At 48.2% G+C, this 20,641-nt stretch overlaps 1 protein-coding gene across 1 annotated transcript; it reads right to left on the bottom strand.

The window, feature by feature from the left end:
• Positions 1–742: 742 nt before the first annotated feature.
• On the bottom strand, positions 743–20,473 carry GPR137C (G protein-coupled receptor 137C). Its single transcript, XM_054971940.1, has 7 exons — positions 20,126–20,473; positions 10,272–10,315; positions 7,328–7,556; positions 6,114–6,263; positions 4,944–5,069; positions 2,849–2,973; positions 743–1,221 (listed from the first exon to the last, which is right to left on the bottom strand). Exons 1-7 carry the CDS (start codon positions 20,471–20,473, stop codon positions 1,050–1,052), a joined length of 1,194 nt encoding a protein of 397 aa, XP_054827915.1. The 3' UTR covers positions 743–1,049.
• Between the last annotated feature and the right edge of the window lie 168 nt (positions 20,474–20,641).

Genomic DNA, 20,641 nt, shown 5'->3' with positions numbered 1-20,641 from the left:
CCAAGGAGCCTCCCCGGTGAATACCTCCTCCTCCGGCAAGGAGGGCCTAGGACTGCAGCGGCTGTCAAGAGATCCCACTTCCAGCAATACTAACCCACCCTGTCCACACACTTATATCACCTGGCATCTTAACAGAAGAGCAGGTGTACCTCTGGCTTTACTTCCCAACCCACTGTTCTCCTAGCTCCGGAACTGCATCAGCCTCAGAGACCAGCAAGCCAATCAAATGCCTGCTTCATTCCACCCTGGCTAGAAGGGCGAAGAACGGCATCAACACAGCCTCTGTGGCAGGCCTGCTACTAGCCCTCATGGATCCACTGCACCTGTGAAATACTATGGATTGCAGGTGATACACTGTTAATAAATCAGAAAACTGGATGCCTGAAAAGGGCCAACGAAGCAGTCGCGCAACATTAGTTTTTTGTTTTTCCCCATGGTCCCGGAACAAGAGCGCAACAGTAAGAGATTGAACTGCAAGTGAAGACCCCCTGGTGAGAATATGGCACTCAACATTACCATTTTTTGCTATGACCCGCCCCCCCCCCTTAAAAGTAACAAACCAAAAGTGGAGACCCGCCTCCAACAAAAGTTCCACCGTTTTAAATACGCAGAGACGCTTCAGTCCTTTCAGGAAGACAAAGATGCCTTTCCCCAGCTACGGATGTGCAATTAAAAGCGTTCCACTGAACAGACATCCCATCACATCGGAGAAGGAAAAGGCCAGGAAGAGAAGTTTTGCTCCTTGAAAAAGTTCCGCTTAAAAAGTGCAAAATGTCCAGCCATGTTCTTTGTCCAGGCAAGTCCTTCCAAAGCTGCCGTGAGCTGCCAAACTAGCCTCCTCTGGGAGCTTCACACCAACATGTAGGGCTAGAAACTTCTGCGCCGACACTGGTTTCCATCCTTCTCAGTACCACACAGCAGCAACTGGCCTACACACCCCGAAGAACAAAGCCCTCTAGTTCTGGTCCCAGATTGCAAAACTAGTGGGGCCCGGCAGGGAGTTGCATTCTTCATGCTTGCTGGAGTCCCTGCCAAGAGGTACTCAGACATCAGTTCTGGGGTGTCAGGTGAAAGCTGTGGGGACTCCTCGACTCTGTGCCTCTGTGAGCGAAGAGCAGGGGGGCCACATCCGCAGTAGGAGCGCTCGAGGGAGTGACCACGATGCCATTATCGCTCCCTGTCAGAGAACCATACCAGGCGGAGTTCTGGGGAATAGCTAAACTACAGAGGGGGAAAAAAGAAACAGACCAGAATGTCTCGGGAGTTTCATCCAGCAGATAAACAACTCCCCACCCCACAGAACCATTAACACAACATCTTACTTTTTTGGTAGAATGGAAACCTTTTATCGACTTTTCACATGAAATAGATAACAATGACTTGATGGTATGTGGATTTATGGATTAAGGAATATGAACTTTAGAAAAAAAGAGCTTTTAGAGCAAGTGAACATTTGAAAATGATACATATTTGTCATGGAGGCAATTGAAACCTTGCTTGTGGTTTAATTAGCCCCCCCCCCATCTTCTTTTTCTCCCTTTCCTTTTTTCTTTTATGTTTATATGTATTGTTAGTTTGTCAGATGATTTTTTTTTTATTTCTTACTAGCTTGATACCCATGCGTCACTATGGTATTTAACTACTTTAAATCCAGTTACTGCCTTTCTTCAACTGTCTGCAGTTTCCTTGACCTGATATTTACCTCAGAACACAGCTGACCAAACAGAGAGAGGGAGGTGCAAGCAGGCAGGAGCCTGCCAGCCTCACAGGAAAGCCAGGCCCGACAGGGAGATTGGCAACCTGAGTGAACTTTGAGGGGAAGACTGGGAGGTGCTTTTTACCTCAGGACACATTCAATGACTCCCAATAGCAACTGCATACTGTTTAGAATGCAGGGAGTGAGGACCAATCAGGCCACTTATGCAAATGACCTTGAAAAGCTGGCCCAATCAGGGAAGAGTAGCTGAGTGGGCAGGGGTGCAAGCAGGCATTAGCCTGCCAGCCACACAAGGAAGCTGTATCCCTTTGGGAAAATACAGTTTACCCACTTGGGAAAATTTCTTAAAATCCCTTCTTAGTGGGTGCTTACATCATGAAAAGAACGTTCTCCCCAAATTTCATGTTTCTAGGACCAGGGGTTTGGGCTGGGCGTTGATGGGTCAGTCAGGACACTTGTGTTTATATAGATAGATAGATGTATTGTTTACTATTTACCACTTAAAAATATACCAGAGCAGAACCATTAACACAATTGACTAATTTTGATGGTTTTTAAGCACATGAACATCTTGATTGCATTCCAGTAGAATTGCGTGGCTGGACAAGGAAAGGCTTTCGGTTTAATGGAAAGTGTAGGTGACTGGGGAAGGCAACGGCAAACCACTCCGTAAAAAGTCTGCCAAGAAAACGTTGTGATGCGACGTCCCCCCATGGGCCATTTATGACTCGGTGCTTGGACAGGGGACAACCTTTACCTACGTGACACACAAAACTGCCTTATCCTGAATCATATTTCCTTGCCTTAAGGCGAGTGCAATTCTTGTTGACAGCAGAAAATGCTGACAAGTCATAGCTGACTTATGGCGACCCCTGCTGGGGTTTTCAAGGCTAACAAGGTGGTTTGCCAGTGCCTGCCTCTGCACAGCGACCCTGGCCTTCCTCAGGTCTCCCCTCCGATAACTATCCACGGCTTGCCCTGCTTAGCTTCCACAATCTGACATCAAGCTTGGCCAGACTATCCAAAGCTGTAAGACGTACCAAAATAATACACATGAGCCACTAGAAAGACACACAGAGGAAAATGCAGGTTAAACATCACACCAGCAACGCCACCTCAAATCCACCCTACCTTCCTCCCTCGCCTCTTCCTCCTGCAAGCCTCGGCAAATCGTCGTCGCTGTCGTACCTCCTGGGATTGTCAAAGAAGTACGCCCGCGAGCTGAAACTGTGGCTATTGACCATGCCAGCAGGCGTCTGAAAGGTTAAGAAAGAGAGAGGCTGTTATTCAAACAATTTGAGCTACGGGGAGCAGATAGGACTCTGCAATGTCCCCCCTCCAGGATATTATAAATTCCAGAGCGCACTCAGCCAAGCTGTTCTGTCCGGCATTCCCCAAACCACTTTCTGTCCTGCAGTTGTGGTTAATCACCCAAGTAGGCAGAAAGCACTCCCTTGTCTGCACGTGGCCCTGATTTTTTACCTTCAACAGAAAAGGAAATGCAAAGAAAACCCTGGAAAGGGAGAGGCTGCAGCTCAGTGGAAGAGCCTCTGCTTTGTATGCAGAAGGTCCCAGGTTCAATCCCCAGCATTTCCAGTTCAAAGGATCAGACAGCCGCTGCTGGCCATACACTGTGACAGACCAAAGGTCAGATTCAGTATAAGGCAGCCTCCTGTGTGTTTGTGTGAGATGGGGTGGAAGGGAAGCTTGTGCAGCACTTCCGATTTAGGACTGCACCATGGCTTTTAAAAGTAGAGGATCTCCAGAGTATAGACAGTTTGAGTACGAGTTTAGCCGGAGAGCCAGTTTGGTGTAGTGGTTAAGAGCGGCAGGACTCTAATCTGGAGAGCCGGGTTTGATTCCCCACTCCTCTGCTTGAAGCCAGCTGGGTGACCTTGGATCAGTCACAGCTCTCTCAAGGCTCTCTCACCCCCTCAGAGTGATTATTGTGGGGATAATAACAACATACTTTATAATAACAACATACTTTATAAACTGCTCTGAGCATGTGTTAAGTTGTCCTAAAGAACAGTATATAAATCTATTATTATTATTATTATTCCAGGAAAACCCACTTCTCTTTCTGGGTAAAACAAGATATAGCAATCCCTTCTTCAGACCATCACAAACTTGGGGGGGGGGGGCTGTGCCCCTGGACCCCCAGGAGTCTCAAGTCTGTACTCCTTTGCCCCTCCTATGACTAACAGGCAGGGGACCCACAAGGGGCATGGGGAGAACCTCATGCCCCCTGCCAGCTGTTCTTTCTCCACACACTATTTTTTTCTCCTCATCGTAACAGCTTTGACCCATTCCATGTTTCCTTCCTTGTTGCCCGGGTTCACTCCCTACTACGTCTCCCCTGCCCTTACTCCTGTTTCCCTCGTCCTTCCTATCTGCCAACTCCCCCATCCCCACAAATTCACCCCAACTGAAAGTGCAGCAGCCATTTTGGATTGCCTAGGCAACCACAGACTATATTGGTGGTTATGTCTGCTGTTACCTGGGCAACCCAAAATGGCTGCCAAGATCTCAGAATTTCAGAACTTTTTCAGGTATGAGAGTTTTTTCTGCAACATTGGGGTTTCCTGACAGACTTGCAGCAATACCCATTTCTGGACCTAGCCCCAGCATGTCGATTTTTTCGATGTGCATTCTGGGACCATGTTCAGAATTAGACCACATGAATGTAAACAAGACTTCTGGGAGGGAGCAAATGAGCAATACCTCTGTCCAAATTTCAGCGCATTAAGGGGTTGTTGCAGCCTACTACTTACACAAGTAGAAAAGTCTTCCAGAACAGAAAAAGGAGCTACTATTAGATGAGAGGCAGGATACAATACAAGATATTTATTCACAAACTTAACTAAACTTAGCTATTTTTCGTTTGGCTAGTGGCTGTTCCTGTTTTTTTGTGCAATGTAAACTTTTAGCCAGATTTTTCACTGCTGTGCCTAGGGTTGCCAACCTCCAGGTGACAGCTGGAGATCTCCAGGAATTACAACTGACCTCCAGGCAATAGAGACCAGTTCCCTTGGAGAAAATGGCTGCTTGGAAGGGCGAACTCTATGGAATTATACCCCACTGAGGCCCCTCCCCAAACCCCACCCTCTCCTGGCTCCACCCCCCAAATCTCCAGGAAGTTCCCAACCTGGACCTGGCAACCCTAGCTGCGCCCATGCCGTATGTATGTACACACAGAAAACTGGTCAAAGGAAATCCACCTTACCAAGTTCTGCGTCAGCCTCTGTGCCCGGAAGAACAGGACCACAAACATGGTTGGAACAAGCTCCCAGAGGAAAAGCACTACCCCAAAGACCACGTACTCCTCGCTAGTGGCTTCCTCCCCTCGTGCCTGCAGAAACACAGCAAACATCCACACTCAAAAGTTACGCACCCAGGCACAAGCAAGTGCAATTCAGTTACATCCTTTCATAAGGTTGAAGATAGACTACTACTATGGACTCTACGTGGAGCTTTCCTAGAAGACTGATCAAAGGCGGCACATGCCCTAGCAGCTGATCTTTTATTTTAAGAATTTGATACGCTGCCCTTCTACCTTGTGCCCATGCCAGATTCCATTAAATCGGGATCGAAAAACCCCACACCCTAATTTCCACTGAAATATTAATATATTCTGCCCATTCCCACCTCATGCAATGTTTTTGGTTGGGAGGTTGAGCAATCTGGCTCACCACCCAAATGTATCATCATATTTTATTATTTTAAAGCTGTATTTATTGTAATTTATCTATTTTATGTTGTAATCCACTCCGAGCTCGTTTAGGGGGAGAGTGGATAGTAACTCCAATAAATAAATGAATGAATAAAAGATGTGGGTTAACAATAAGATGACCAAGTAATTGACACAGGACAACTCTTCAGCTTCTAAAGTAACCCCAATACTACAAATGAACTGGTAATTTATTACAAGAGTTTGTGCACTGGCTTCCATGTGGTTTCTAGGCTCAGTTGAAAGAGTTGGATTTTGACCCTTCCCGTTGACCTCACGTCTTTCATCTCAGGGACCCATTAATATGGTTCTGTCAAGCAGTTCCTTAACACTCAAGGAAATCCTGTAGTTATTTGGGGAGAGAGGCAATCTGACGATCCACATTTTCACCAGTGGGGGGAGATAACGGGACATGCAATTGTGTCTTTTTCCTACTCAATCTCTGCCAATTTTTCTATTTGTTTTCTGAAACTGCTTTACATAAAAAGATTCACTAAGAGATCTGCAGCCCTGGGTGATAGGGACGAGGGGGAGACAGGAAGTGGGACTCCCCAATCCCACATGGGGAGGGACAGGGCCTGAAATAGCGGTGCTGTGGCTCGCCTCCAAACTTCCCGAACCTCATTTTTTTCCTTTGAGGAGGTCTGGTTCAGAGGCCGTTGTTACCTGATCCGAAAGGTTGTCCCAGCCATAGTTGAAGGGACTGGGCACATGGTCTGGGGAGATGACCACCGCCACCAAGTTATAGAAGGCTCTCGACGAGCATAAGAGGATAACTACAGAACCCACAAGGAGAGCTTGGCAGACAGATGTACCCTGGTGGAAAACACATGCAAGAAAAGAGAGAAGCATTAAAAATACAAAAGCTTGGCACACAGCTCTCTCCCCCTAAGTGCCTGTTTTATGCTGGGCATAGTGTATGAAGAGGTAGGGATCCGGAACAGCTATGTATTGAAATATCGCTTTTAAATAATCTGAGCACACCAAGTTCACAGAGAAATGGATGCAACTAAGGAACCTGGGGTTATACCAACAGCCTCAAGAACGGAAAGAGAGGGCTCTTGCAAAAAGAGCAATCGGCAAGACGGTTTGCTACTGGATCTCCTACAAGGGATATACATAGCTCTCGCTTTAATTTGCTGTGAAGCAGCCAAGCCTAGCTAGAGGGAGATGTGCCTTAAGCAAAATCCTGGTAGTGCCAAGCAGGGACCAGGAACGGTTTTTCATCTCTGCCATTTAAGGTTTCTATGGACTTTGCCTGCTTTTTCTCATTCTGATTTCTCAGAGATATATTTCTACCAGTGAGCTTCCCCTCCTCCAGCTCTGCCAACTACAGCCGCCTCAAGTTTCCTACCCTTAAATGACTCTGCTCATTTTCCTCTGCCCTGGATGACTGGTCACATCATGAGAAGACAAGATTCTCTGGAAAAGTCAGTAATGCTGGGAAAAGCGGAATTCAGTACTAGGAAAAGAAGACCTAAAATGAGATGGCTTGACTCCATAAAAGAAGCCACATCCCCCAGTTTGCAAGATCTGAGCAAGGGTGCTAATGATAGGATTTTGGGAGGTCTTTCAATCATACGGTTGCACCACAGGTTGAAGGTGACTCGAAGGCACATCTCACACACACACAATTAGATGAAAGGAGGCCACATAAGGTCAGATACTCGTGCTTAGCTTACTGAATCCTAGACCCTTAATCTATTGCATAGAGGAGAAGTCTATCAGTGGCTAGTAGCCATGGTGAATAAAGGGAACCTTCACAGTCAAGAGGCTGAGAACCCACAGTCAAGAGGCAACATTAGGGGACAGCCGTGGCCCTCCAGAGTAACCAGCTGGACTAGATGAACCACTAGTCTGATCCAGTGGTCTGTTCTTACCTTGGACTCGAGGTAGACATTTGCTGAAGACATTTTGGACAGCCTGCACATGCAATACGCCAGCGAGACGGCACAGAGGATGAAGAGGCCGTCGTTGATCAGGGCCCGGGTGAAGACTGCCCATCTCAGCCGAGCTTCCGGGGCATCGTCGTGGACCAATAACGCACACGTTAAGTTCACAAACATGAAGAAGAGACTGGTGAAGACGGAGCCCATGTACAAGGCAGCCCTGAAGACAAAGAAGCAACAATTAAGGAAGGCAATGCAGAGGCTCTGCGTCCCGGGTTAACAGTTTCATTTTTTCTGCTCATTTTTTTACTGAAACACTTTCAGGCTCTCTCGAGTTTTTTGCTTGAAACAGAACAAGAAGAATTAATGACATGTGATTTTGAAGATTAGGAAGAAGGGAGTGTTAAATGTTAAAAGTTAGCGTAGAGTAAGTATCATCTTTTGATTGCTTCAAATGGAAAATTGGTATATAATTCCTACTATTCAGGTGCTCTTTTTCTTTTTTAATTTTAGTTTAGTTTTTCATCTGCTCTTCTGAGGTTTTTCTTAATTTATTTGCTTCTTTCCCCTTTTTTCTTTTTTTATCTTTTTGATTGTGTTTTACAAATATGTTGGAAATGTGAATAATACTGTGACACACAGATCTCTGTCTTTTGGTGCTACACCTCTGAAGATACCAGCTTTACAGCTGCTGGTGAAACGTCAGGAACTACAATGCCAAGACCACGGCTATACAGCCCGGAAAATCCACAACAACCAATGTGAATAAAAGTTTATTAAAAAGGATCACTCCTCTCTCCTATAAAATGGGGTGGGGAGAGTGGAGAAGTTTTTTTCCCCTTCTTAAAATACTAGGACCCAGGGCCATCCAATGAAGTTGAGGGGTGGGAGAGTCAGGACAGACAAAACACAAGCACTTCTTCACAAAGCGCATAGTTAACTTGTGGAACTCGCTGCCACAGGATGTGCTAACGGCTGCCAACTGGAGACTCTTTAAAAGGGACGTTGACAAATGCATGACGGACAGGGCTATCATTGGCTACTGGTCACGACGGCTATCTTCAGTATCAGAGGCAGTCTCGCTCTTTATATCAGTTGCTGGGAACACAGTTGGGAGGAAGCCGTTAACATTATCCTGTTTGTGCGCTATTTAGAGGCAGCTGGTAGGCCACTCACGAACGGAATGCTGGACTGGATGGGCCTTGGTTCTGATCTGGCATGGCTCTTCTTATGTTCTTATACCTCCTAAATTTTCAAGACTTCCGCAACAAAAAGGCTGTGTGGGTGGCAGAACAACCCAAAGTTTTTTTTGGGGGGGGGGCGCTGCACAGAGGAGGGAAATGGGTGCCATCTTGGCCCCTGGGCACTTCCTTAGGAAAGCCATTCCCACATTCTGTCTTAGCTCTCTGAAAAGCCTGTGCAAAATACGCGAACGCCTCCGAACAGTATTTTGCGCACTATTGCCATGTTCCATCGCACTATTTACTATGCATTTACCAATACTGAAGAAAATGTGGCGCAGACATCAGCCACTGTGACAGGCAATTAAAGGTAGCTTTGCTGAATAAATCAGACCAAGTATTTACAATCATTCTCATGCCCGCTGGATTTCTTCCCCAGCCTCATATCTTTGGAACTTATAGCGCACTGTTAGCTGTATAATTCCCTCCCTTCTCCTCTTAAAAACCTCAGGATGTGCGTGTTTTCATGGCTTTTCCAAGTTAAGAGACTTCAAGCTCAGTCCATCTTCTCTTACACATATTAAGCCTTTCCTTTATGTGTGTTTAGATTATAAATCTGCAGGCACGCTTGCTGTGTTTGTTTTATATAGAAACAAACCAACAGGAATATTTTAAGCACAAAAACTCAAAACATACCTTGTACAATCTTGAAGAAACAGCTTATTTCTCATCTCACTTCCTATTTATTTTTTTAAAAACCCGTATCTACACTACTCCTCGTTAGCAAGGTTATCTTGAAACATTTTCCCTGCCTCACAATCAGAAATATCAGACTTCTCCCTAATTCAGCAACACCCCCAAGCCAAAACGGCTTTATAAAAAACAATTTCAAGGCCTATCAGCATTCTTCAAGTTCTAGCTTTAAAAGATGTATACAACGCTTTCAGTGGTGATCTATATCCTTCGGTTGTCTCTGGCTAGTGGCTCTTTCCATTACAAAGCTGCCCAATGCATCTTTCAGTGTGAACCTATCAGCTACCTTTTAAAGCACACTGGAAGCAAAAGCCATCTTTATGGTTCTTTAATTACATTTTCAAGAAGAAGAATAAGCTGGTGTCTAGTTACTACTTATCTTTGACCACTAAAGTTAGGCAGCCTCTATTGATGAAGGGCCTTGCGAAGTCCTGCAGACTCTGTCCAAGGCTGTTCTGACTTGGTTCCCCAAACCCAGATACTATTTTCCATGTTGTGCCAAATTCTGACTAATTGTGCAAGTTAAATCCATTGGCTGTCGTGCTGATTAACAAATGCTATACGTCTACTCCTGGCGATTCCAAGAAGTTCGATCAGACAAAAGGGTCTTTTTAAAACCTGCTTGCTCTCATGCCAGGACTAGCTCAGAACTTCTAAAGTGGCCATGGAGAGACTGAACAAGCATGTCAACCAAAACGATGGTTTCCCTCCTTGGCTGGGACCACGGGAGGTGAAAGCGGGTTAGTTTCTAGATGGAATACAATACTGCTTGCATATTTTGCCTCGTACCTCTGGGTCAATAAAGTGCAGAGTCCCTTTTTTTAAAAAAAAGCTCAAAAATTAGCTAACAGGCTAATTGATGTGCTGCACAGAATTCCTTTAAAAACCAGGTAACTACCCTATGGCAACCTATCATTGGTCGACAGTAGTAGCCCCACCAACTTTAACTGGCAATTCAGACAGTTGACTTATTAAACCTCCGTCACGGATGCTGTTCTTACTTGTATTTGTTGAATTCAGCGGCACACTTGACTTTGAAGATGACCTGTCAAGGCAAACAAGAGAAACACCTTATTGCATTTTTCAGTCCTGCCACATTCTGAGGACACAAGGTGGATTATGACGGACGGAGTACCAAACGCAGAAACATTAACTTCCTACAGCGCAAGCAGAACCCATTCTCGTCGCTGCCCTTGGGGAGCACTCCAAAACAGGGCATGAAGGATGCAGTCCATCCCTGTCTTTGTTTAATATTCAGAGATCTGCTGCCTCCAAATACAGCTGTCAGGGTTAAGAGCCCCTAACAACAGACCTTTCCTTCATGCTTTTGCCTAATCCTTTTTCTGAAATCATTCTGCACCACTTGTGGAAATTTGTTGCCTGTGCCTCAGTGGCAGAGCATCTCCTTCACGTGCAGAAGGCCATCGGTTCAATCCCTGGCACCTCTCCTCCCTTCCCAACCTAAAAAGCCAGTTAAGAGAACCCTGATAGAGCGGGACCACAAGTGACGCCTGACACAGGTTGGACGCTTGTCAGCTTCCCTCAAGTTTTGATGGGAAATGTAGGCATCCTGGTCTTGCAGCTTGGCTCTCCGACTGCTGCCCAACGGACTTTTCAACTGTCACTTGTCCAACATTCCGCCAAGCTGCCTACATTTCCCATCAAAACTTGAGGGAAGCTGGCAAGTGTCCAACCTGTGTCAGGCGTCACTTGTGGTCCCGCTCATAGTCTACTGCAGTGGCCCCCAACCTTTTTGGCACCAGGGAACGATTTTGTAGAAGACAATTTTTCCACGGACCCCAGGGGGGATGGTTTGGGGGTGACACAACTGCACACTTTATTTCTATCATTACATTTTTTATCATCATCATCACCACAACATTTATTATTATCATTACATTATATAATGATGCCGCAGTGCGGTGGGGAAGCGGGCTGCCTTGCCACTCGCCTTCCCACCCCTTCGCCGGCGCTGCCATAGAGTAGACCACATTACGCTACTGGTGCGGCCCAGTTGCTAACAGACCACAGACTAGCACCAGTCCGCGGCCCGGGGGTTGGGGACCCTTGGTCTACTGTATCAAGCCACAACTGCCATTTTGGAGGAGGACACCCGTTTCCGCCAGACTGGACTGACCAGGCAACCATGTGAAGCATGCATGATGGGACCCAAGAGACTGCAAGTGCATGGCAGAACATGACACATCAGCCATGCAACAGAATGTAAGATGGTGTGGCCTCACACTCTCTACACAACTGCCCTAGCAGCCAGCAATACCACAGCTCTGCTGCCCCACCCCATGGGTTGGAGACCACTGCACTACAAGATCCTGAAATGCAAACAAAGCAGTTTATGTAAAACTGTGGTTTAAGCAGCTACCTGCAAAAGCCGCTGTTCTGGTCTACCAGTTATTTGCAAACGACCACTATTTCTCACCTAGCAGAATTTCAGGAGGACGCTTGCAAACTCTACAACCACCATTTGACTTTTGCGGCAGCAACCCAAGCGTACGTGGACATAAGGGAAAGAAAAGCGCACTCCCCTCCTTTCTACTGCAGCAGCTTATGCTGCCGAAAAGGCAAGCAGCTCTTTTTCAGCTAAAAAAGGCTTTCCTCTTCAGCATATAGAACTCTCTTCAAACAAACTGGGTCTTCGGCGTTTTCTTCTCACTCTGATCTCACAATCTCCCTGAACTTTAAAGGACCCCCCCCCCCCTCCAATCACAATTTAAGAACCAGTGACCACTTTTATACAGACTTCTTCCACCCGTCTTTCCTTACAAATCCACATGGCACAGTACTCCAGCGCTCTGAGGGGGGAATTTTAAGTCCACAGCCCTGCAGTCACACACCCTAGATTGACGTTTTACCAACCAGGTGTTGAATCCAGACTAAGAGCCAAACTACAAGTGACGTCTTACACAGGTTGGACACTAGTCGGCTTCCCTCAAGTTTTGATGGGAAATGTAGGCACATCCTGGTCTTACAGCTGTAATGGAGAGCCAAGCGGTAAAACCAGGGAGGCTACATTTCCCATCAAAACTTGAGGGAAGCTGACAAGTGTCCAACCTGTGTCAGGCGTCACTTGTAGTTTGGCTCTGTATTTTCCAGTGGCAGAATGCAGCTTTCCTGCCTCTCACAGATCGTCGTGAAATGCTGCTCCTGGGGAATGGGGGACCCCGAGAAACGACATGAGAGGAGTTTGCACCAGGAAGGAGGAGCTGGTGAGAAATACCAGTTTAGTCTGGATCCAACCCCAATATCCCTTCCCTAAGGACGTCTCTGACATTTTGCGATTTCCAACTTCATGTAGTTCACTTCCTCCAAGTTGTAAATGTTAGAACAGAAATTCACCTCTAAAGTCCGCAATTGTTAAAATTACTTACTACGAAGTTCTGCTTAGGTGAGGGGCTGGAATTTCGTTGGACCTTATGTTAAAGAGGTTCTCTCTCTCTCTCTCTCTCTCTCTCACACACACACACACACACACACACACACACTGAAAACTACAACTCAAACTTGTGGTTGCCACCATTTGACATAAAAAGTTGTAGAATCTGAGGGGAGTGCCTTGTTGGTTGGGGGCACCGCAAATGCCAGGCCTTGGAGGAAGAAGGAAGCCTGAAGTAGGATTGCCCACCTCCAGGCGGGGTTTCAAGTTCTCCTGGAATTACAACTGATCTCCAGGCTGCAAAGCTTGGTTTCCCAGGAAAAAATGGCTGCTTTGAAGAGTGGACTCTATAACATTATACTGGCTAGGGTTGCCAGCCTCCAGGTAGTGGCTGGCGATCTCCCGGAATTACAACTGGTCTCCAGGCCACAGAGATCAGTTTACCTGGAAAAAATGGCTACTTTTGGGGGTGGACACTATTGAATTATGCCATGCCGAGGTCCTTTCCCTCCCCAAACCCCACTTTCTCCAGGTTTCACCCTCCAGATCTCCAGGAATTTCCCAACTTGGAGCTGGCAACTCTATACCTGGCTCTGGTCCCCAAACTCAACCCTCAAATCTCCAGAAATTTCCAAAACTGAAGCAGGCAACTGTAGACTGAAGCCACTGATGGTTTTGACAGTTCCAGGTGTGCGCCTTGCACAACAGCTGCCTACTAGCCATCCCAAAAAGACCTTGATCCTTGTTGCCGGGATGCAAAACAAAAAATTGTAAAGAGGCCTTGTTTTTTGGTCCCTTGGCACACCGTTTTTGGGCTGATGCATAACCCTGAAAACACTGTCACGCCGACCCGCTGGCTCTCACGCTCACACACAGGAGGGAAAAAGTAAATTTGTGGCTCAGTTGCTATTTGACTAGTCAACACCCAGAACGAGTGACTATGTCAAGCGCTCTTGTTTTCTATGCTAGAGAGAGTGGGCCCTCGGCATACTCTGCTAGGAGCCTGGAATTTCACATTCAGCAGTTGTTTACAGGACATCATTCACAAGGAACTAAATATGCTCTCATTTTTTCCCCTCTGCAGTGCCTGTCAAATCTAAGTCACATCAAGTTTTGTTCCCCAAATGGATCTCCAAGCCCTTGGCTGCACCCATATTCAGAATTTTAATGACTGCTTGCAAGTGGCAGGACAGGGCCCTTTAAACAATCAGTTGGCAGGCAGCAGGGGGGAATCCCCGCCTGCCAGCTGATAGTTTAAAGGGATCTTTAAGGGGCCAGGTAAGTGGATTAGAGGGGAGGGGGCCTAAGTGGGAGGGGGTTTGGGGATGGGCTGCAGGCCCCCACGAACAACAAACATGTTCAGGACAGCATCACGTTCGTTGTTCGTGGATGGCAATGAACCACGAACAGCGTGTTCGGTTTTTTTCGCGTTCGTGCCCATGTCTAATCAGGACACCATGGAAAACCAGCTCCGAAGCCTAGGGAGTGTCCTCTCTCCTCCTCAGGCCAAAGAGCACAGTAGCAGAGATGGCTTTGCTAGTTTAACTGGCTACCCTGCGCAGCTGGCACAGGTTGCATGCCTACCTATGGACATCACTCCAGTTGCCAGTTTGACACCTGCTGCAGTCCAAAGCCCTGCTGGGCACAGCCTTACTAAGCACAGAACAGTCCCACGCAAAATCGTGCAAGCGTTCCTGCGAACGCACACACGAGCTATCCTTCGCAGCGGTGAAATCCAAGAGCTCAGCTCACAGCTTCTGGCAACAAGCGGCCTTACTTATGTTGCCATCTTACCATTGTGAGGTTAAATCTAGAGCCTCTTATTATGGCCAGGAGCAAGACTCCACCCTTAGGCCAGAATTGGAAAGAAAAGCCTACGCACGATGCTCCTTGAGCAGTAAACAGCCTGTTTGGTCACCCTGTAAATAAAGGGTTTGTTTGTACGTGAGACGATGCTCCCATACAAAGGCCTGGCACGGCCACGGGGGTGGGCTCCCATTCTGGGTACAGCTTCTAATGGGGACGACACAAACAGCAGCTGGATTTTTCAAACAGGGACTTGCAAGGGACCTCTGGGCTCAGCCACAGCCCTCTCTGTGGAAACTCCAATGCCGCTGGAAGCACAAGACGGGGAGAGTTTGGACCAAGCCTGTCTTTCCTCTTAAAGGACTGAGGCCAACAGCTTCCCACCCACCCGCCTGCCAAGGCTGTATCTGCATCAGAGAGCTCAGGTAAAATGGTGGTGTTGAGCAAAGTGCCATCAAGTCACAACTGATTTATGGCGACACCTGCTGGGATTTCAAGGCAAGTGAGAAGCAGAGGTGGCTTGCCAGAGCCTTCCTCTGCAGATCCAGAGGAGTTAGCTATGTTAGTCTGTAGTTGCAAAATAGTAAAGAATCCAGTAGCGCCTTTAAGACTAACCAACTTTATTGTCGCATAAGCTTTTGAGAACCACAGCTCTCTTCGTCAGGTGCATGCATCTGATGAAGAGAGCTGTGGTTCTTGAAAGCTTATGTGACAATAAAGTTGGTTAGACTTACTATTTTGCAGAGTCTTCCTTGGCAGCATCCCACCCAAGTACTGACCCTACTTAGCTCCTGAGATCAGGCTATACCATGCCACCTTCCCTCCCAGATCAAATGTGGCTAAGGAAAATTCATGGAGTAAACCCCGTGCAAAGGCGAGACAGCTCACCAGGGCAGGTCTCTGAGTTTCCCACCTCTTCTTCCTCGTCAGGCTTTATGTCCTCATCACCAACGTATTCAATTTTCTGCTCTGTGCCTTATATGCAAACCCCACAGCTGGCCCATTCCCATTCAAAGAAGATTCAACTCGATGGGGGTGGGGGGAGGACCCACCAGTATCTCTGATTAAGCAGTTTTATCTTCCAAAAGAAATTTAAGCCGATAAAAGGAAAATGCCATCAGCAACCCCAAGTCCCTGGGACAGTTCCTCCACGGCAGCTTCGCTCATCCAAACAGGGTCTCCTGCAGGTGCTCCCCTGCGCATGAGCAAAATCCACAGCAGTCCATAAAAGGGCTTTCTCTGTGGTGGCCCCTATCCTGTGGAACGGCCTGCCTGAGGAGGTCAGGAGAGCCCCCACGCTCCTAGTTTTCTGTAAATGATGCAAAACCGAATTATTCTAAAGGGCTTTTTTATTGTTGGGGGCGGGGGGGAAGAGTCTCAGATGCTTCGCTAATGAGTTAGGGAGCACAGACTTCACCATTATGCTGCCTTATGGTCCTATGTGTTGGTTTAAGTATGCGCTCCCGTGTGCTACCTGTGCTTCAAGTATGATCCTACTGGGCAGTTCTATGTTGTATTGCTTATGTTCTGTTTCAGCATTTCTTCAACTCTATATTGGATCCTTACTAATGCTATGTCTTTGTAAACTTGCATTCACTTACCTTACGGCACTGTTTATGGAAACGCCCTGATACTGACTGTACTAATTTCACACTGTGTAATCCGCCTTGAGCCTCAGTCAGAAAGGCGGACTATAAATGACAAAAAAAATAATAAAAAATAAATTCAAAGATCCAGACGTGGGCAACTTCTCTATTTAATTAAATTAATTTATTTCATTTTTATTCCACCCTCTCCGCTTTTGCAGGCTCAGGGTGGATAACATGCTCTTAAAACCCTGCTCTATGCTCTTAAAACCCTGCCTGATCCCCGCCCCCCCCGCCATCGTATGCTCACCTCACAATTTCTCTCATTACCACTTCTATTTTAGCATCTCAAAAATGAAAGAGGAAAGAGAAAACAAGAAGAGGAAGCACACAGTTCGAGCCTTATGAAAGTTATCAGCTCTGCATACACGATAGTTCCCAATTTTGGTGTTACGCTTGGAGTAGGGAAAGCTCTACAATGAATACCTGGGCAGGCCTGTGGTGTTTTGGAATTTATATTAAGTGCATCCATGCCAGAAAATCAGCAGCATCATTAGGAAAAGTCATCACTCAGGCTTGGTGTTGCCATCTGTAAAATGGGACTCATTTTCCAGTTTCACTGACTGACTTGATGGTCACTGGACCGGCTTTCTTGAGTTATGTCCCTTTAAAGGATTTTTTAAAACCTCCTGGCTGTTAAGAGCGCCCCATTTTTACTCGGATATTCCCATTTCTCCCCAAAGGGGACCAGATACAGCTTACAACCTCATTCTCCCTTCCTCCATTTTATCCTAACAACCACTAACGTTGTGGTAGGTTGGTGCGACTCGCCCCGGATCACCCAGCGAGCTTCCATGGCAGAGGCAACCGAACCTCGGTCTCCCGGATCCGATATTCTGGGCCTGACACCAACCGCTACATAAACAGCGTTGAATAATAATTTAAATAATGAAAAATGAAACCCTGCCTTCAAGTCATAGCTGGCTTATGGCAACCCCTGGTGGGGTTTTCATGGCAAGAGACTAAGAGGCGGTCTGGCCATTGCCTGCCTCTGCAACCCGGGTCTTCCTTGGAGGTCTCCCATCCAATTACTAACCAAGGCCGACCCTGCTTAGCTTCTGAGACCTGACCAGGTCAGGGTATCCTGGTCAGGAAATAATAAAATGGGTGTAGCCACTGATAAAAACAGCAACTGCCTTCCCCCTATTTTCAATCATTAAAACATACGCAGACTGTCAAAAGAGCAGAATAGCAATATTACACAGAAATATTACAAGTCTAATCAATGTATTGGTCAAGAGACCTTGGCTAAACTCAACAGTCCTAAAATGCTTTGGGGGGATCAAACGGCTGCACCCTGTGAATGCCTACTCAGCTTGTAACCCTCGTATCCCCCAGCCACAGAAATGTTCGATCTCCAAGCGATCTGTTTCCAGCGAAGGCTAATACAAACTACTCATGTCTTATGGAAAGAGAAATGAAGAAATATACAAGTGGAAGCAGGAAGACAATACTCAAAAGCCAAAAAGGAGCAGCCCTTATACTGGACAACCAGACGAGCTTACACCATGGGCCTTTTGTTGCAGTTGTGAAAATCTCTATACAAGATTACCACAGTCCTAAAAAACCTGAAACCACAGCCATTGCTGTTAATGATGTACATCACACAGCCTATTCATTATGGAGCCGCCAACGTACAAGGCGTTTTACAGTGTGCTAGGTAACAGGTCCTCTGCCCCAGGGAGCTTACAATTCTCTAAATTTGCTGTGGGAGATTCTACTGCTTTTGCTGACTGGTCACTTCCTATGCATTTCAGGCATCCGTATCTAACCTGGAACTGACAAAGGCAGGTGGAGTTAAAGGGCTTGCAAGCAGGTGCTCAAGGCAAAACAGTCACTCACCCACCCACCCACCCACCCACCCAATGTGGTGAGAAATCCCCTGGAAATTCTCCCGCACAAACCTCACTTCAGTTTTCCTGAAGCTCGTTTTCTTGCAAGTGGGACCTGTGAAAGAGAACTAGTAGGGGATTCTCACTTCCCCTTTCCTTCTCAGCCGCTGCCCTTCATGGTGCCCAAATCCCCAATGCAACAACCGCAATTTACACACAAGAAGCGCCAACGGCCTCCTTAGCCTGAGTGCACAGCTTCATGCCTTTGACAATAGACACAGGCTGTCCAAGCTTGGGATGTTATGATCTATCAGTCTTTCAAAAGGCACCACGGGCTCACCCGATTTTTCCTTGTACAGAGATAGATATCTGTTACTGTTAGCCACAGTTCACAACCAGGGAAACTGAGGCACGTGGAGGTAAGATTTGGCCAAGGCTAACCAGAGAAGTACTGGATTTTGAGATCTTAGCTACAGTTCACATTAAGCTTTCCAGCCTCCAGGTGATAGCTGGAGATCTCCCAGAATTACAATTGATCTCCAGGCAACAGAGATCAGTGCCCCTGGAGAAAATGGCTCCTTTAAGGGAATTATACTCCACTGAGGCCCCTCCTCTCCCCAAACCCCACCCTCTTCAGGCTCCACCCCCTCCAAATCTCCAGGAATTTCCCAACCTAGTTCACCGACAGGGAAACTGAGGCACGTGGAGATAAGATTTGGCCTGTCTGTGGATACATCCATTAGCAATTCAGCAATGTGACCGCAAACATCTTAAAACTTGCTTTTTGGAAGGCTTCAGAACAATTGTGGATGCCCCTCCAACTTGGTGCTTCTCTCCCCCCCCCCCCATTTAATCAGGCCAAATGCCCTGCAGCCAATTCTACGCCCATTTAAGCCAAAGATGCAGGATTTGGGTTCGGTGGCACCTTCGAGACCAACAAGATTTTCAGAGCATGAGCTTTTGAGAGTCAGCACTCCCTTCTTCCCACATCGCTTCTCCTTGTATCTAAAGAAGGGAGCTCTCCAAAGCTCACCCCCTGATAATCTTGCCAGTCTCCAAGGTGCCACTGGACTCAAAATCCATACATTCCCTCTGCTCCCAGGGGACTTACTCCCCAGTAAGCGTGCAGAGGGCTACAGACCAAGGGCTGCACCCCTGGATGATTCAGCACCAGCTGAATGTACGGGAGCTCATTTGTTAGTGGTGAGTACAGCCTCCTTATCGCGTCGATCATGTGAACGGCTCCCCCCCTCCCCGGGGGAGAATGAAATCATTGTTGACGCCGCATCCTAAGCGGGCAATTCTGCAGCACAGGGCGGGGGGGGGGGGCATCTCCAAAACTGCCAGACCGAAAGCTGCGAAAAAAGTAATTTTAAAGAGTGCAAATCAATGCAAGTGGGGGGATAAAGAAAAAGCATCATGCTGTTTGATAAGCAAGCTAAGCGCCTAAAACGTACGAGCAAGGCAGGGAAGGCTTTCCATGGGGCTCCGGGAGGAAAGGGGAACAGCACAGTAATGCTTATTATTAAAAGGATTTGCAAGCCCCCTCCCCGCCAGTTGCAATTCGGACCCCCTCAGAGCAGGCGGAACTCCTTCCAGCAAACGGTGCGCGGTTGCCGGCAGAGAAGGCAACGCGCTCCTCGGGGGAAAGGGGGCCGCGGCAACAATGGGAGGAGGCGGCGCAGCTCCGGAGCGGTGACGTAATGCCCGACCGAAACAGCAGCAGCACCCGGAGCTCCGTGGTTGAGCCTGCGGAGCGGGGCCGAGCCCTGCTATTGCAATGCATCATGCAACCCCCCCCCCCCATTAGTTATCGCAACGTGCAACTGCAGAGGGGCATGCAAGCTCCCCTTTTCAACACACTATTGCAACGGGGCAAGCAAGTCCCGGTATTGTAGCGGAGCATGCAGACCCCTCATTTCCACACGTTATTGCAACTGCGCTATGACAACGAAACAAACAAGCCCCGCTACTGTAACGAAGCATGCACGCCTCCCCTCCACCATTTCAACGCGCTACTGCAACGAAGCAAGCGAGCCCCGCTATTGCAACGCGCAATTGCAACGGAGCGCGCCACCCCCGGAGCAGCCCCAAAGGCAGGGTGGCCAGACCCGGGAGGGAAGGAGGCAAGTTTCGGCAGCTGCTCCGGCCGCCCAGCGCCCCCCGTGGGCTCGCCTTACCTCGGCGAAGTAGAGGTTGAGGAGGCAGAGGGTGGCGAAGAGGAGGCAGAGCGGGCAGCAGAAGAGCAGCCAGTGCGGGAAGGGCGGCAGGCGGCGGCGGGGCAGGCCGCCCTGCAGCGCGCCTTGCAGGAAGAAGGCGAAGAGGACGGTGCGCAGCGCCGCCCAGGCCAGGCAGAGGAAGAGGCAGACGGAGCGGTAGCTGAGCCGCTTCTCCCGGGCGGAGCAGAAGAGCAGCCACAGCTGCAGGTAGGCGAAGGCGAAGAGGCCGCCGTAGAGCGCCGCGTGCGCCGCCGTCAGCCCCAGCTCCACCGCCCCGGGCACGCCGGCCCCGGCCTCCCGCGCCACCATCGCCGGCGGGCCGGACGCGGACGCGCCCCCGAGTCTGCACGCCAGCCGCCCGCCCGCCTCGCTGCGCCGCCGAGCCCCGCGCGAGGAACCATCAGCGCCGCCGCCGGCCCGTTTGAGGAGCAAGCCCCGGGCCGCGCGCCTCCGCCCATTGGCCCGCGCGCCGCCCCG

Source organism: Eublepharis macularius, chromosome 2 (genome assembly GCF_028583425.1).
Source record: "Eublepharis macularius isolate TG4126 chromosome 2, MPM_Emac_v1.0, whole genome shotgun sequence".
NCBI lineage: Eukaryota > Metazoa > Chordata > Lepidosauria > Squamata > Eublepharidae > Eublepharis > Eublepharis macularius.
Note: the sequence above shows the minus strand (reverse complement) of the source record. Positions and strands in the feature narration are given on the sequence as shown.

What these genes read in the sequence shown, in the direction of transcription:
- GPR137C (XM_054971940.1), bottom strand. Translation starts at nt 20,473, where the DNA reads ATGGTGGCGCGGGAGGCCGGGGCCGGCGTGCCCGGGGCGGTGGAGCTG. An exon ending in GGGACAACCTTTCGGATCAG is followed by an intron (nt 5,070 to 6,113) that starts GTAACAACGGCC and finishes GTGTTTCTGCAG; the next exon opens with GCACGAGGGGAGGAAGCCAC. An exon ending in AGAGGCTGACGCAGAACTTG is followed by an intron (nt 2,974 to 4,943) that starts GTAAGGTGGATT and finishes TTAACCTTTCAG; the next exon opens with ACGCCTGCTGGCATGGTCAA.